Source organism: Nycticebus coucang, chromosome 13, assembly GCF_027406575.1.
Source record: "Nycticebus coucang isolate mNycCou1 chromosome 13, mNycCou1.pri, whole genome shotgun sequence".
NCBI lineage: Eukaryota > Metazoa > Chordata > Mammalia > Primates > Lorisidae > Nycticebus > Nycticebus coucang.
The window spans coordinates 43,365,091-43,378,642 of NC_069792.1; the positions used below are offsets into that span (position 1 = coordinate 43,365,091).

General features: G+C 36.1%; 1 protein-coding gene across 1 annotated transcript in view; it reads left to right on the top strand.

Annotated features, from left to right (window-relative positions):
- Positions 1–13,552, top strand: part of CNBD1 (cyclic nucleotide binding domain containing 1) — a 412,528-nt gene that overhangs the window by 251,181 nt on the left and 147,795 nt on the right. Inside the window, exon 5 of the mRNA XM_053558669.1 lies at positions 8,519–8,664. Coding sequence (XP_053414644.1) covers positions 8,519–8,664 — 146 coding nt within the window. The remainder of the gene's footprint in view (positions 1–8,518; positions 8,665–13,552) is intronic.

The window sequence follows — 13,552 nt, forward strand, 5'->3', positions numbered from 1 at the left end:
CATATAGGTTATATTTAATAACATATGACTGGTATTGTAGGTTTCTGTTGGTACCTAGAATTATGAATTATATGCCTGATACTGTGATAAGCTAAATAATATCCCCTTGAGAAAAGTCAACACTTTAATCATTTATTCTTGAATATTTTTAATTTTGGCTACTATGATATATATCCTTCTACATAAATATTTAGATTTCATTTTAAATAGACTTGTATGCTTTTTTCCTTTTTATTTCATAATTTAGTAATTTATTCTAATGAGCTGAAATTATTCTATTTAGATTTAGTATTTGTATGCACTTGTGCACATGCTGTGTGTGGTATATGTGTGTTAGCAACATGATTTACTCTTTACTCATTAATTTTTAGCATTTTAAATCTTTTCCATTAGCTATGTGTCTCTGATGAAGTCCTCTTAGATCCTCAGTTTAAATATTGCTTCTTTTTTTTTGAAAATTTTTTTTATTATTAAATCATAGCAGTGTACGTTAATGCGATACACTGGTTTTATAGACCGTTTGACACATTTTCATCACACTGGTTAACATAGCCTTCCTGGCATTTTCTTAGTTATTGTGTTAAGACATTTACATTCTATATTTACTAAGTTTCATATGTACCCTGTAAGATGCACCGCAGGTGTAATCCCACCAATCACCCTCCATCTGCCCACCTCCCCTCTCCCTTTCTTATAGCATATTCATCACTGTTTTCACCCGTTTGTACCTGGGAGTTCTAATTTATGGTTTTATTGGCAAATATCCTATCCAAGAATAATGACTTTGTTTATGTGTCTTGTCATGCAAATTGATTATCTTTTTTCAGAGTTTTAAGCACATTCATACGAAAGATTACTCTACCCACTGGCACAAGGATGCAGTCAATCCCCTCATATATTTCCAATCCCCTGTCGGGAGAAAAATTGTGTGTGTGTCTGGAAAACTAAGCATTTTTACTACAGAGCCTAAGTCTGCACCACCCTGCATTGTGAAAGCTGTTTCTTCCCAATCTCCTGGGAGTGCTTTTGTCCCTGTTACATCAGGAACCATGGCTAAGATGACCAGGTGTGTGGCTAGAAGGCAGGAGCTTCTGAGGCTTCTCAGCCTTGGTAGCTAGGTGGGTCCCTGTCTGGGGTCCCTGACCCTATCTGCATGCCTGGAACTTCGGTCTTGGCCCTCATCCCACATAGCCATGGCCTGCCTTGGTACCCTTGCCACTACCCACTCCTGTGAGGCTCAGTGGAGGCTGCTCTGCCCTGCTCTCATGGGATCCTGGATCCTCGTGGACTAGAACCCTGAGTGCCTGGCAGGCCCAGCCAGAATTGTGGATTGTCCAAGGAGGCCCACTAGGTCCCCCTGCTCCCAAGTTGTACTACCCATGTATAATATGCATACTTATTTTTCCCTAAAAAATTTAAGCAAAACGCACATTATACATGGCAAAATATAGTAATTCATAATGAGACTATTATGAAATAGTTTGCAATGTATGAAATAGTTTACAATAGTTTGCAAATAGTTTATGAAATAGTTTGCAATGTATGTGTTTCTTTTTCATTAATCTAGTTTCTTTCATTGCAGTATTTCTTATAATAAGAGTAGTCCAGGAAGTCACTAGTAAGAAGGAATGGGTGCCATCTATGTAAAGGATGTTTCTCACATGATTGAGAGAGAAGTGAAGGCCATGTTTAAAGAAGTGGAGGTTAGATTTTCATACCCAAATGTTTTTATTTATCATCCCAAAGATAAATACAAGAATGTATGTAAGATTCAAGTGGTTTTAGGGGGGAATTTCAGAGGAATATGTTGATTATTTGTCAGAGCAAAACCTCAAAAATCCTTAATACTATTGCTAAAATAAGGCAGTATGAGAAAGGGAGAAAGGTGGTTGGAGAAAGGTGGTAGCAGGAGGTGGGATTGGTGCGTTACTACCACTTCTGTTTTTCCACGGCCCAAATATGATATTCCAAAAATGTTATTGGTAGTGTAGAAATAGTGTAGAAGTCAGGAGGAATTGAGAAGGAATGAGATTTCCAGGAAAAAGATTAGGTTAATTGTAGGTGTCACATTTCATTCCTGACACCACTTGTCAGGGCCCAAGACTGGCCAGGTCTCTGTCTGGCTTAACTAGGTTTCAGATGCAGACCGCTAAGTTACCTTGCTCAGGTCTGTAAGGTGCCTTAGGGCTATCTACTTCAGCTGGAGAGAAAGTGTCTTAGAGAGAGTAAAGCAGTCTTCTTAGAATAGATAGAGCTTAGTCTTTAGCAGAGCTTGGTAATCTTCAGCACTGAGAGACGCCATGCTGGCCTTCTGCAGGCAGGAGAGGAGTCAGAGTCAGAGTAAGCGGGTCGGTGATAGAATGTGCATGCCCCTGACTGCCTTCTCCAGCCTAATATAAGGCTGATCTCGTGCCTCTCAACACCACAGGTGTAAAGACTGCCGATTCACAACTGCTCTCATCTCATGAGTTCTCATGCTTGTTAGGAGAGCTAAATCCCTCTCCAAGCCCTTTCCATCAAGGTGGTCCATTGAGCTATACAGGTATTTCTTATAACAATCACTTCTCCTAGCCATGGGCTATACGGGCTGCTACATTTCCCCCCTTTTTATATACAAACAAAATTTTTAATGTGGTAAGGGCAGTTGTTCCTGTTATCTAGCCCTTTTCTTTCTAGGCAAAAGAATATGATAATTGTCAAAGTTCAGAATTCCAGGTATGGGCTCTTTAAATGAGGAAGCCCAATACAGATGTAACTATTAGCTGCTGCTAGGGAAAACCGATGATTGTAATGTTAATTCACCTAAAGGTCTTTTTAAACTGAGAAAATCTTTGCTGAGAGAATTTACCATTTCTTTAACTGTACAACTTTCCTTTGATATTTACTATTTACTTAACGGATGAACAAAAGATAATGCTTTCCTTGCAATCTTTGCAAGCAAGGATTTTTCTCTCGCTATTCCAAAGGCTTTGCTACTCGTGGTCCTAATAAATCCACCCTTCACAGATCTCAAAAGACTGTTATTCGTGGACTGACGTCGCACACTTCACAGTTCCTCTCAAAGGCTCTGTTACTCGTGGTCCTTCAGTGGTCCCACACTTCAGTTCCTCGGTAGCGAAGTTTCTCCTGCTTTCAAGCGCTTTTCCAGGGGAATTTTTGCCAATTGATTCCAGACTCTTTTTTCAAATGGAGCTCCCTAGCACAAAGGTGGTTTAACTCTCAGTTACTCTTCCCTTCCTGTGTTCTCCCTCTCATAATCTTCCAAAGGAGTCACTTGGTTCAGAGTGTCCCTTTCCCCGTTGGGCTGTTTGCAGGCTCTTTAGCTGGACCCTGTTATAGTACACAGACGCTGATAAGAGGTGGGTTACCCCTTCACCATGCAGGATAACCAAATATTCCACAAATATGTAATCTAACTCTTCTCCATCGGATATCCATTGGTCTGGCTTAATTTCCTCAGTTTTATGCTGGGCACCACAGGTCTAACCAAGCTGGCAGACTGCTCCCATGGCATAGAATTGAATTATACTGTTTTTTTTTCTTTTTTTTTGAGAATAGTTTGAAATGAAAATATTAAACTATGTTTTAACTTTTTCCACTTACCAGTGGGTCCTGATTCTGCCCCAACTGATAATTTCCCTACAATAAAGGTGTTCCATCTTTTCAAATTGATAACAGCATTCGTTTGCCCAATGAAAGCCTTTTTTACGCTTGGGACAAACACCTAGAGGTTTACATGCTCTTCGTTCCTTTTCTTTAGCATTCAGCGTTCTTTTCCCTTTTAAAAACTCTTTTCACTTATGGCCTAGCTTCCCACATTTATGGCATTTGATTTAACTGGGGGATTTACCCTAATCTTCCAGCTGCCCAATTTGAGTTGTCATGTCAATATAGCATTTACCTGCTTCAACTATAAGATTCATCTGATCTCTTAACTGTTTTATATCAGCTGCCATGATTTTCCTCTACTGACTTACTGCCTTCTACTTTTTACAATGTTTCCTTTTCAATTCTTAGAACCTTTGACTGCCTTAAAGGGACAGGAACTCTTTAGCTGTTTTACAAAACTTCACTTCCTCTATTTATTCACCAGCTCCCTTAATCTACCTTAATTCTTTTAATCAGAACTCTTAACTGCCAAAAAGGGATTCAGGCCTCGATCTCTCAAAAGCTACTTCCTGCTGTCATTGGGTGAAGACATAGGGGAAGGCAGTTAGAAGTTCTCTTTCCTAACTTAATAAACTCTTGCAACCTATTCCCAAACTTTTCTCTTTGCTGTTTTACCAAAGGTTTTTCTCACCCCTGAGGCTAAAGGCTTGTCTGCTAAAGGTTTTTTTTTTATTAAATCATAGCTGTGTACATTAATGTGTTCATGGGGTTCTTATCTCCTAGTCTTATCTTTTCTCTTTCCCTCTTGTCTAAATGCTTTTTCCTGTTTTTTTTTTTTTTCTTTTCAGCCACTTCCCAGAAGAGGCTACAAGCTTTTATTGGCTTTTTTCCCCACAGAAGTAGTTAGAATTTGGAAAGAGAAAATGTAGGAAAGATGATGAAAAACCAAATGAGAAAGCCCTATTGTTGGCTGTCTTAGATATTTCTTTTCCCTTTAAGTATTTCTATTTCTCTTTTCTCTCTCATTTGATAAAGCTTATTTCCCTCTTGGTCCACATTCACCGGATCCTGCCGACTATGCCATTTGTCATATCTCATTCCTGACACCACTTGTCAGGGCCCAGGACTGGCCAGGTCTCGGGCCGGCTTACCTAGGTTCTGGACATGGACCACTAAGTTACCTTGCTCAGGTCTCTTAGTTGCCTGAGGGCTATCTACTTTAGCTGGAGAGAGAGTGTCTTAGGGAGAGAAAAGCAGTCTTCTTAGAAAGATAGATCTTAGTCTTTAGCAGAGCTTGGTAATCTTCAGCAGAGATGCCATGCTGGCATTTGCAGGCAGGAGAGGAGTCAGAGTAAGCATGTCCGTGATAGAATGAGCATGCCCCCGACTGCCTTCTCTTCCAGCCTAATATATGGCTGGTCTTGTGCCTCTCAACAGCACAGGTATAGAGACTGCCAATTCACCAATGCTCTCATCTCGCAAGCCCTCATGCTTGTTAGGAGAGCCAAATCTCTTTCTATGCCCTTTCTACCAAGGTGTTCCATTGGGCTATACAGGTATTTCTTATAACTCTCACTCCTCCCAGCCATAGGCTATACAGGCTGCTACATGTAGGAAATAATATTTCACATGTTTGAGTCAGAATATGTAAATTATAAAATAAGTAAATTATCACACATCAAAATGATAAAGAATTTTAGCCTGGCGCAGTGGTTCACACTATAATTCCAGTGACTTGAGAGGCTGAGGTGAGAAGATCTCCTGAGACTAGGAATTTGAGACTGGACCGAGCAACATAGTGAGACTTGGTCTTGAAAAAGAGAAAAAGAAAAAGTTTAGATAGGCATTATGGTGTAATAGTCCCAGCTACTCAGGAGGCTGAAACAGGAGCTATGATTGTACTACTGCTCTTCAGCCTGGGCTAAAGAGCCAAATCCCATTTCTAAACAGCAGCAGCAGCAACAACAACAACAACAAGAAAATTATTATTTTCAACCTTTTAAGTGGTGAGATTTATCAAATATAAATCTGGAGTGGGGGCAAAAGGAAGGCTACAAGTAGAGAAGGGCTGAGCACTGAGTTAGAATGAAGAAAAGTGGTTGTAAGATCCTCCAGGGAGAATTCCAAATGCAGAGCCTTGGTTTAGGCATGCAGTTATACATACCAGCCAGTATTGCTGGCTTCAGAGACTGCCATACGCTGGCTGTATGTGAAGTCTGATGTGGAAAGAGCAGCTTCCTTCATGAGGCCTGACAAGTAAAGCCTTTCCAATCGCCTGTGGTGATGACTGAAAAATCACACGAAGCCTTTGACCATAAGCTAAAATTCTCAAACATGGAGTCCAGAGTCCAACTGCCCAGGTTCTAACCATTGCTACTTAGTTCTGTTACTATTCATGAGATCTTGAGCACATTTAACATTTCCTATTTGTGAAATAGGAAAGATTTCATAAAGGAGGTATATTGGTATATTTTATACACAAAGAGTATCTGGCACATACTACGTGCTATAATTATTTTAGAACTTGTTTGTATCTATACGTATATTGAGGTACAACTCACATATATACATGCACATCTCCCTATTATGCACATATGATTATGTGATACATATTTTTACATATATTTTGATATATGTGTTCAAATATTTGCACACACATACTGTTTTCTACCTAACAAATGCAGATTCAAATGAATTTACAAAATTTGGCCATGTTGTAGGCCACCCTTTACCTCTGCATCTGTTCGCTCTACTAGCTAGAACTCAGTCATATGGTCGCATGATGAGTGACTCTGAGATGTGTTTCACCTGTGTGCCTAGAAATAAGAGGAATCAATTCTTGAGCAGCTAGCATCTGTTCTGAAGTTTGCCTCATGCTGGTTACCACCTACCTGTGCATGCCACTTTTCAACACACATATTCATACTCAATAATAGACAAAATCAGAAGTTTCACCCATTACTTCATCTCACAGTCCAGGATCTTGGAGGATATACCCTCCTCTCCATCAAGAATGGATATGGCTATTTCTGATGCACTAATATAAAAACCAGAGAGAAAGTGGGCAGCGCCTGTGGCGCAATGGGGTTAAGTTATTTGTTGCTGTCCTCTTATATAATATACAATAGTGGATCCAGAGATTATCTGTCCTCTATAAAGTCTTACATTCAGAAAAAGGAAGAAATGGAAACAGACATTTTGTAGTCATTGATTTGTAGCAGCCATGTAGTTTTGCTGAGTGAATACTGTAAAAACTTTTGCCCTGACGGTGTTAGAAGTTTTCAAAATTAGATCTGGATCTGTTTTGTGGGGAGGAATACTCCTTGGCTCTACTTTCTGGGAGGTTTTATCATCTTTTGTCTCAACAAACAAACAAGAACATTGGAGAAGATGTTTCTTTTGAAGGGTGAAGAGTGTTGTACAATTTCTTTTGGTTCAATGAGTCAAAACTTTATTGTCTATAATATTGGCTTCTTGAATGGTAAAAATCCTTCAAAAATATAGCAAGCTTCTGTCTGATCTATGTGTATTTAGCTGAGAAGACTTAATGGCCCCTTCATAGTCAAGATTTTTTTCTTTCAATATTTTCTTGCTACATGAGATCAAGAAGTTCTTGGCTTTAATATCTGTGCCGCCTTTATTTTCTTTAAAGAATAAAGAGACTGATAAACTTCAGTCACTTAACAATATTTTGCTACAGACACACGACACTGAGCTGAGGGAAGCAACTTGCCGGCTCTTTCTAACAACTTTCTATGAAGTACCAAATTTCCTAGGCCCTTGGTTTGCCTTCCAAATTATTGCAGGGAAATAATATTTTGCTGCTAAATACTATGTATTTCCATCTTATTTGTCTGTGATATTATTTTCTTGCCATTCCTTATTTGTATGCTAAGTCAACGATATGTATTTTAGGTTTTGGTTATGAAACTATGCTATTCCCAATACTATTTTTTTATTATTGCATCTGAAATATAAATTTTTAAATAATGCTTAGTGGGGAGCTAGTTTCCTGAAAATTATTTCTAAGTACTTTCTACTAAACTAGTGTTGTTTGAGCTTTTTTTTTTCTTTTTGCTACAACCTACAACAAGACCCACAAATTATATCATTCTGCAATAACCACACATACAGCAAACATGTACACATGCACACACACCAGATGAGGAGATGAAATGCTGTGTCTAAACTGAGATTTTTACTAGCAAACCCACATATGTGGTATGGGCAACTTACATTCTCTTGCTGCTAAACTGATTTTTAGACCAGATTTTAAAAAACTTGCTTAAAAAAAATGCTGAGTACTTAGTGATGATGTGTATGATAGCTAGGGTTAGTCTCTTGAGAATTTAGATTAACATGAATTTTATATACTGCTTGTACTGTTACATTTATTAAAGAATGAATCTAATGATTAAGAATAAATGATAAACATCAATTCTAAGATAACATATGCATTTACATGTACATCTTTTCACTTAAAATTTGTTTTTTTTTTCAGTGTTAAACTATAGTTTCATTTGATCTAACTTTAGTAGTACTTAAAAGCATCAAATATAAGCAGTGAGAACATCAACTTTTGTATTTAATATGAAGGGGGCCTTTATTGTTATAATTACTACTAATAAAAGATTCAGTCTTACAATTGAAGTACTGTACTTTCTAATTTTTTTTAAAAGTAAAGGCACTATGTAGTTTCCTAAAGTCGTATTATGACAGTACATTAGAATGTTAGAAGAAATATATATTCTAAAGTTGGTAAGACAAAATAGAATATCATCCCAGTTCTTCATCATTTAATTAAAAAGAAACCCCAAATTTGGAAACTCAAAAAATCAAGGAACATTTGTTTTTTCTTTGAATTTATTATATGGTCTACTGAACTTGTATTCTTTTTATTTTTTTAAAGGCCTATTCACAGGACACCACATGAACACAAAACTGTATGGAAGATTCTGAAAACAGTTCCAGATTTAGCTTGTCAGCTTAGCGATGAGCATCTGAAAACACTTAGTAAACGTGTCATTTCTGAAACCTGGGTGAAAGGCTGTACAGGTAATAGACTAATGTGGACAGAAATTTGGCAAGATAAAATGCAGGCCACTATTTTGAGTTCTACATCTTTATAATTGCTCATAATTTCACTTGACAACTTCACTTGACTTGCTAAAAATGTACTATTTAAATGTATTTCTTCTTTAAAGTTGTAGGTAGTGAAATGAATAACATCTCACTTATGGTTTAAGATACACACTAGTAACTTCTCCACCTTGAGTACAGATCAAAATCAGAGGATTCATTGAGATAAAAGTTATTGGATTCAAACCCCAGAATTTCCTTTTCTGTAGATATGGACTAAAGCCTAAATTGCATTTATAGTAACATCTCAGGTGATGCTACATTCTTTGGGAACCATTATCTTATAAACACTTTTAGTACAATATAACACTGATTTTCATAGGTAAGACAGGAAGTGGTCAAATTAATTATCTGAGTGATCCAGAGATAATACAGATAGCGGGAAAAAAGTCTCCAGACGTATTTTTAGTTTCCCAACCCTAGTCCTTTTACCAACAAAATAGTGGATACATTAATAGAACTTTTAGTACTTTATTTTTTAGTGGGTGGCATACAATTTAATGCATTTTTTGTGTCAAGGGCATCCTTTGTTTTATTCTTCAGAGAAACAAATAAAGATAGATATATTGTTTTTTTCCACGGATGTGGGCATAAGGCAAAAAAGTAATATGTAGGATATTCCTGCTTAGAATCAAGTTTGGAACACATCTGAGACAAATTCTAAAGCCATTCCCTGCACATTATGTCACTTTTTGTACAAAGTGGTTTGTCAGGGTCATGATATTCAAAGCCTAACTGGAATTTTTGTCAACATGTGTCTATGGAAAATATTTATTTCTTTTCTTTTGAAACAGAGTCTCACTCTATTGCCCTGGGTGGAGTGCTCTGGCATCATAGCTCACAGCAACCTCAAACTCTTGGACTCAAGCAATCCCCTTATCTCAGCCTTATAAGTTCTAGCTAGAACTACAGGCTCCAACCACAATGCCTGGCTAATTTTTCTACTTTTAATACAGACAGGGTCTCACTATAGCTCAGGTTACTCTTGAGCGCCTAAGCTCAGGCAATCCACCTGCCTCAGCCTGGAACCATGCTAGGATTACAGGCGTGAGCCACGGCACCCAGCCAAAAAGATTTACATATTTTGAGAGTTTTCCTTCAATGATCTCTCTTAATTAGTTCCATTTAATCAGCAATCAAGCAGGGAAAAATAAATCAAAGGAGTTTTGAGAGGATAAAGTAACTTTGAAGGGAAAAAGGCTAACCATTCAACATTGCTTTTCCATAGCTTGAGAGTAGTAATTAAAAATTAATTTATTTTTAAATCACTGAAATTCTAATGGTAAAAAATATGAGAACAATCTAACTGTCCTTCAACAGAAGACTGGCTATGCATATCATGATATACCTCCTCTATTAAATTCTAACAGTGGTTAAAAAGAATGAGGTAGATTTGTATACACTGAGGAAGAAAAAGAAAAGAAAATAAAGAGAATAATTGCAAAATTGTACAAATTATATATTTATGAAAAAGAATAAATTTATATATACATATCTATCATTTTTAAACATAGGTGTGGGTCCAAAAAGACACCACAAAAATATATTTTTTAAAATCCTTGCCTTAGTGGAGAGGAATGGAATTGAGGGACAATGAAGAGGTATAATTAACTCTTCTTTTAAATGTATTTGTGTTGGGTGAATTTTTCCACAATGAATTTTTCCCTTCATATGTTAGTATTTATAATTACACATTTTATTTCTTCAAAAAGTTTCTAAAATTAAATTTAGATATAAATTTTTTTCTGATGGCATGTTAATAACTCAGGTGACTACTAAAATATAAACTCCCAAATTTGACAAATCAGTTTTAATTTGATTATTTATATTAAATAAGGCATTCCAACTTGAACTTCAATAGGATGTTTTTTCAACACTTCTTATAAAAAATTTAGAAGTCTCATGTTTACACCTACCTGTGTCAAAATTCTCTCTAGTTTTTAAGTCATCCTGTTCTGACATCTCAGATGTTTTTTACTATCAAAGCAGTTGACTCATTAAATATCTGACCTTTGTAGGTTTCTTTGTTCATCCCCCTTAACAAACAAGCCAAGCTAGGTGTCTGTGTCTCTCTCCCTTTTCTTTATTCATGTGCGCATTGCTCTCCCTCTGCCATTTATTTAAAGTATTCCCTCTAGCAGTCCCTTGTCACCAGGCCACTGAATTTCAATCCACTGCTGAGGCTTCCATTTCTCTGGTGCAATTCCACACAGCTGTTTGTACCTTCTGGTCTCTTTTCTGGCCGCTAGTTCCGCTAGTTTCAATATTTAAGGAAGCTTCCTGAACTGACATTGTTCATTCAGCCTCTTATTCATTCAGTTTTTGTAAGCAATAAAATATTAACAGGGAAACAATATTATGATTTAAAATAATGAACAAAACATATACAGTCTCTAGTTTAAGTGACAATGCTACTAAAACATGATTGTTATTATTTACTTACTGTATTATGATTGCTATATATAAAGAGTACTTACATTAAAATTATAGCATATACTGGTAATATATGTTACATGTAGTCATTTATAAACAAAAATATAGACATGTGGATAGAGTTTAATGAAGTGAAATGATCTCAGCATTTTCCACTGGATCTCTATGCAGAAGATATTTTTAAGATTGATAACCGAAGCTCATGAAAGCTAAAGGAATTAACTTCCTTGAGATTCCAATTTAGTGGCTAACATGCAACCAGATCCTAAGTCAAATTTCATTATCATCTACCTTTAGGATGCATTCCTATAACATGATTGATGATATACGTGCTTTTCTCTTTTATATCAATATCATATTGCACTTTTTCTTTACTTGTAGCCCATTAAGTATTATAGTATTATTCTCTTCTCTTTCATTTTATTTCATTATTTTCCAAACTTTTTTGAGGTTATATCTCAAAAACTTCATAGCTCCTTACTATAAGAAAATTTTATATTCATTTTAGTACTTAAATATTTTATATTACTAAATTTTTACCATTTCCTTAACCTGCATAGATATTTTTTGTTGTGGCTTAAATTTTATTTAACATACAAGAACACAATAGCTAAATCTCATAAAAAATGCGGTAGGCATCTTTTCTACATATGAATTAGCCATAATTCAAGTCATATACTCTTATAATAAAAGTAATACTTCTTTACTCCTACCATAAACCATAGCTTCCTTAAAGGCAAATGTGATCTTGAAACACAAGCATTGATCTTAAAGTAAGGATATGCTTTAATAGCAACTGAGGTTTTATAGTTTGAATATCTGTGTGCCCCCCAAATTCATCTGAAATCCTTTCCCCTGAGGTGATAGTATGAAGAGGGCAAGCCTTTGGGAAGTTATTAAGTCCTAGTGGTGGAACCCTCATGAATTAGTGCCCTCATAAAAGGAGGCTCAAGATAGTCCCCTCACCTTTCTACCGTGTGAGGGTAGATTGTAAGGATGGCTGTCTGTGAGAAAGCAGGCCTTCATCAGAGACCAAACCTGCTAGTATCTTGATCTGTGACTTTTTAGCTTTCAGAACTGGAAGAAATACATTTTCATTGCTTGTAAAATACCCAGTGTGTGTTAGTTGCCTTAATAGACTGACACATGAGGTGTATTCTATGATTCATGAAGATTTTCCCTTAAAGCCTGGCCAGAATATTTTTCCAATGTCTATCTTCATTGTGAGTTCTAATTGCATATCTTTGTTATTCAGACCTAAAGATATTGGAAAGTTTTAAAAAATAAAATAATGAAACAACGTTTCAATTTCAGGGGAATACAAAAGACCATGATCATGTTATTTATTTCTCTAATTTGTTATTCATTCTTGTTTTCTAAACAGAAAATAAGCTTATATATAGGTGAAATACTTGAAATATTTAACATTAGTTCAGAATATGTACTATCCGAATTCCATGTCTGAACAATTGGATTAGATCTATTAGTAGGTAACACCAGAGAAAGAATCTTTAGGCCAAGTGCGGTGGCTCATACTTATAATCCTAGCACTCTGGGTTGCTGAGGTGGGAAGATCACTTGAAATCAGGAGTTTAAGACCAGCTTGAGCATGATCAAGACCTTATTTGATAAAAAATAGAAAAATTAGCCAGGTCCGGTGGTGTGTGCCTATAATCCCGACTACCTGGGAGGCTGAGACAGAGAAAGGATCCCTTAAACCCAGAAGTTTGAGGTTTCAGTGAGCTAAGATGATACAGCTGCCCTCTATCCAGTACAACAAGAGCAAGACTATCTCAAAGAGAACGAAAAATAAGAAAAAGCAAAAAGAAATTTATCTTAAGGAAAACTATCAGTTAAAAATCAGGGAGAAGTTAAGTTATTCTCTCTAATAAAAACTGAGACAACTTATCTCTGCCAATCTTTCTGTATACAACACTTATGGGAGTCCTTAAAGATAATGTGAAAGGTCACTAGACAGTAACTTGAATCCACACAGAGAAAGGTAAGTATATAAGTAAATAAAAAATACAGAGTAAATTAATTTTTTGTAGTACTTTTTTATGTGATATTAAAACAGTTACATAAATAATTACAAAAATCATTTGATGTGCTTTTATATGATGTAATTTACATGACAACACTAAAAGCAGGAAGAGGGAACAGAGAGTTATATGGAGCCAAATATTTGTTTAGTACTTCAGTTAAGTTGGTATTAATCTGATCTAGATTGAATTAAATTGAGATATTAATTGTATTCCACAGGGAATCATTAGGAAAATAGCTTAAAATAATAAAGGAGATAAAAACAAAATTAAAATGTTTTACTATAATGTATCAACACAAAATAAAGCAATAATGGAGAAAAAGAACA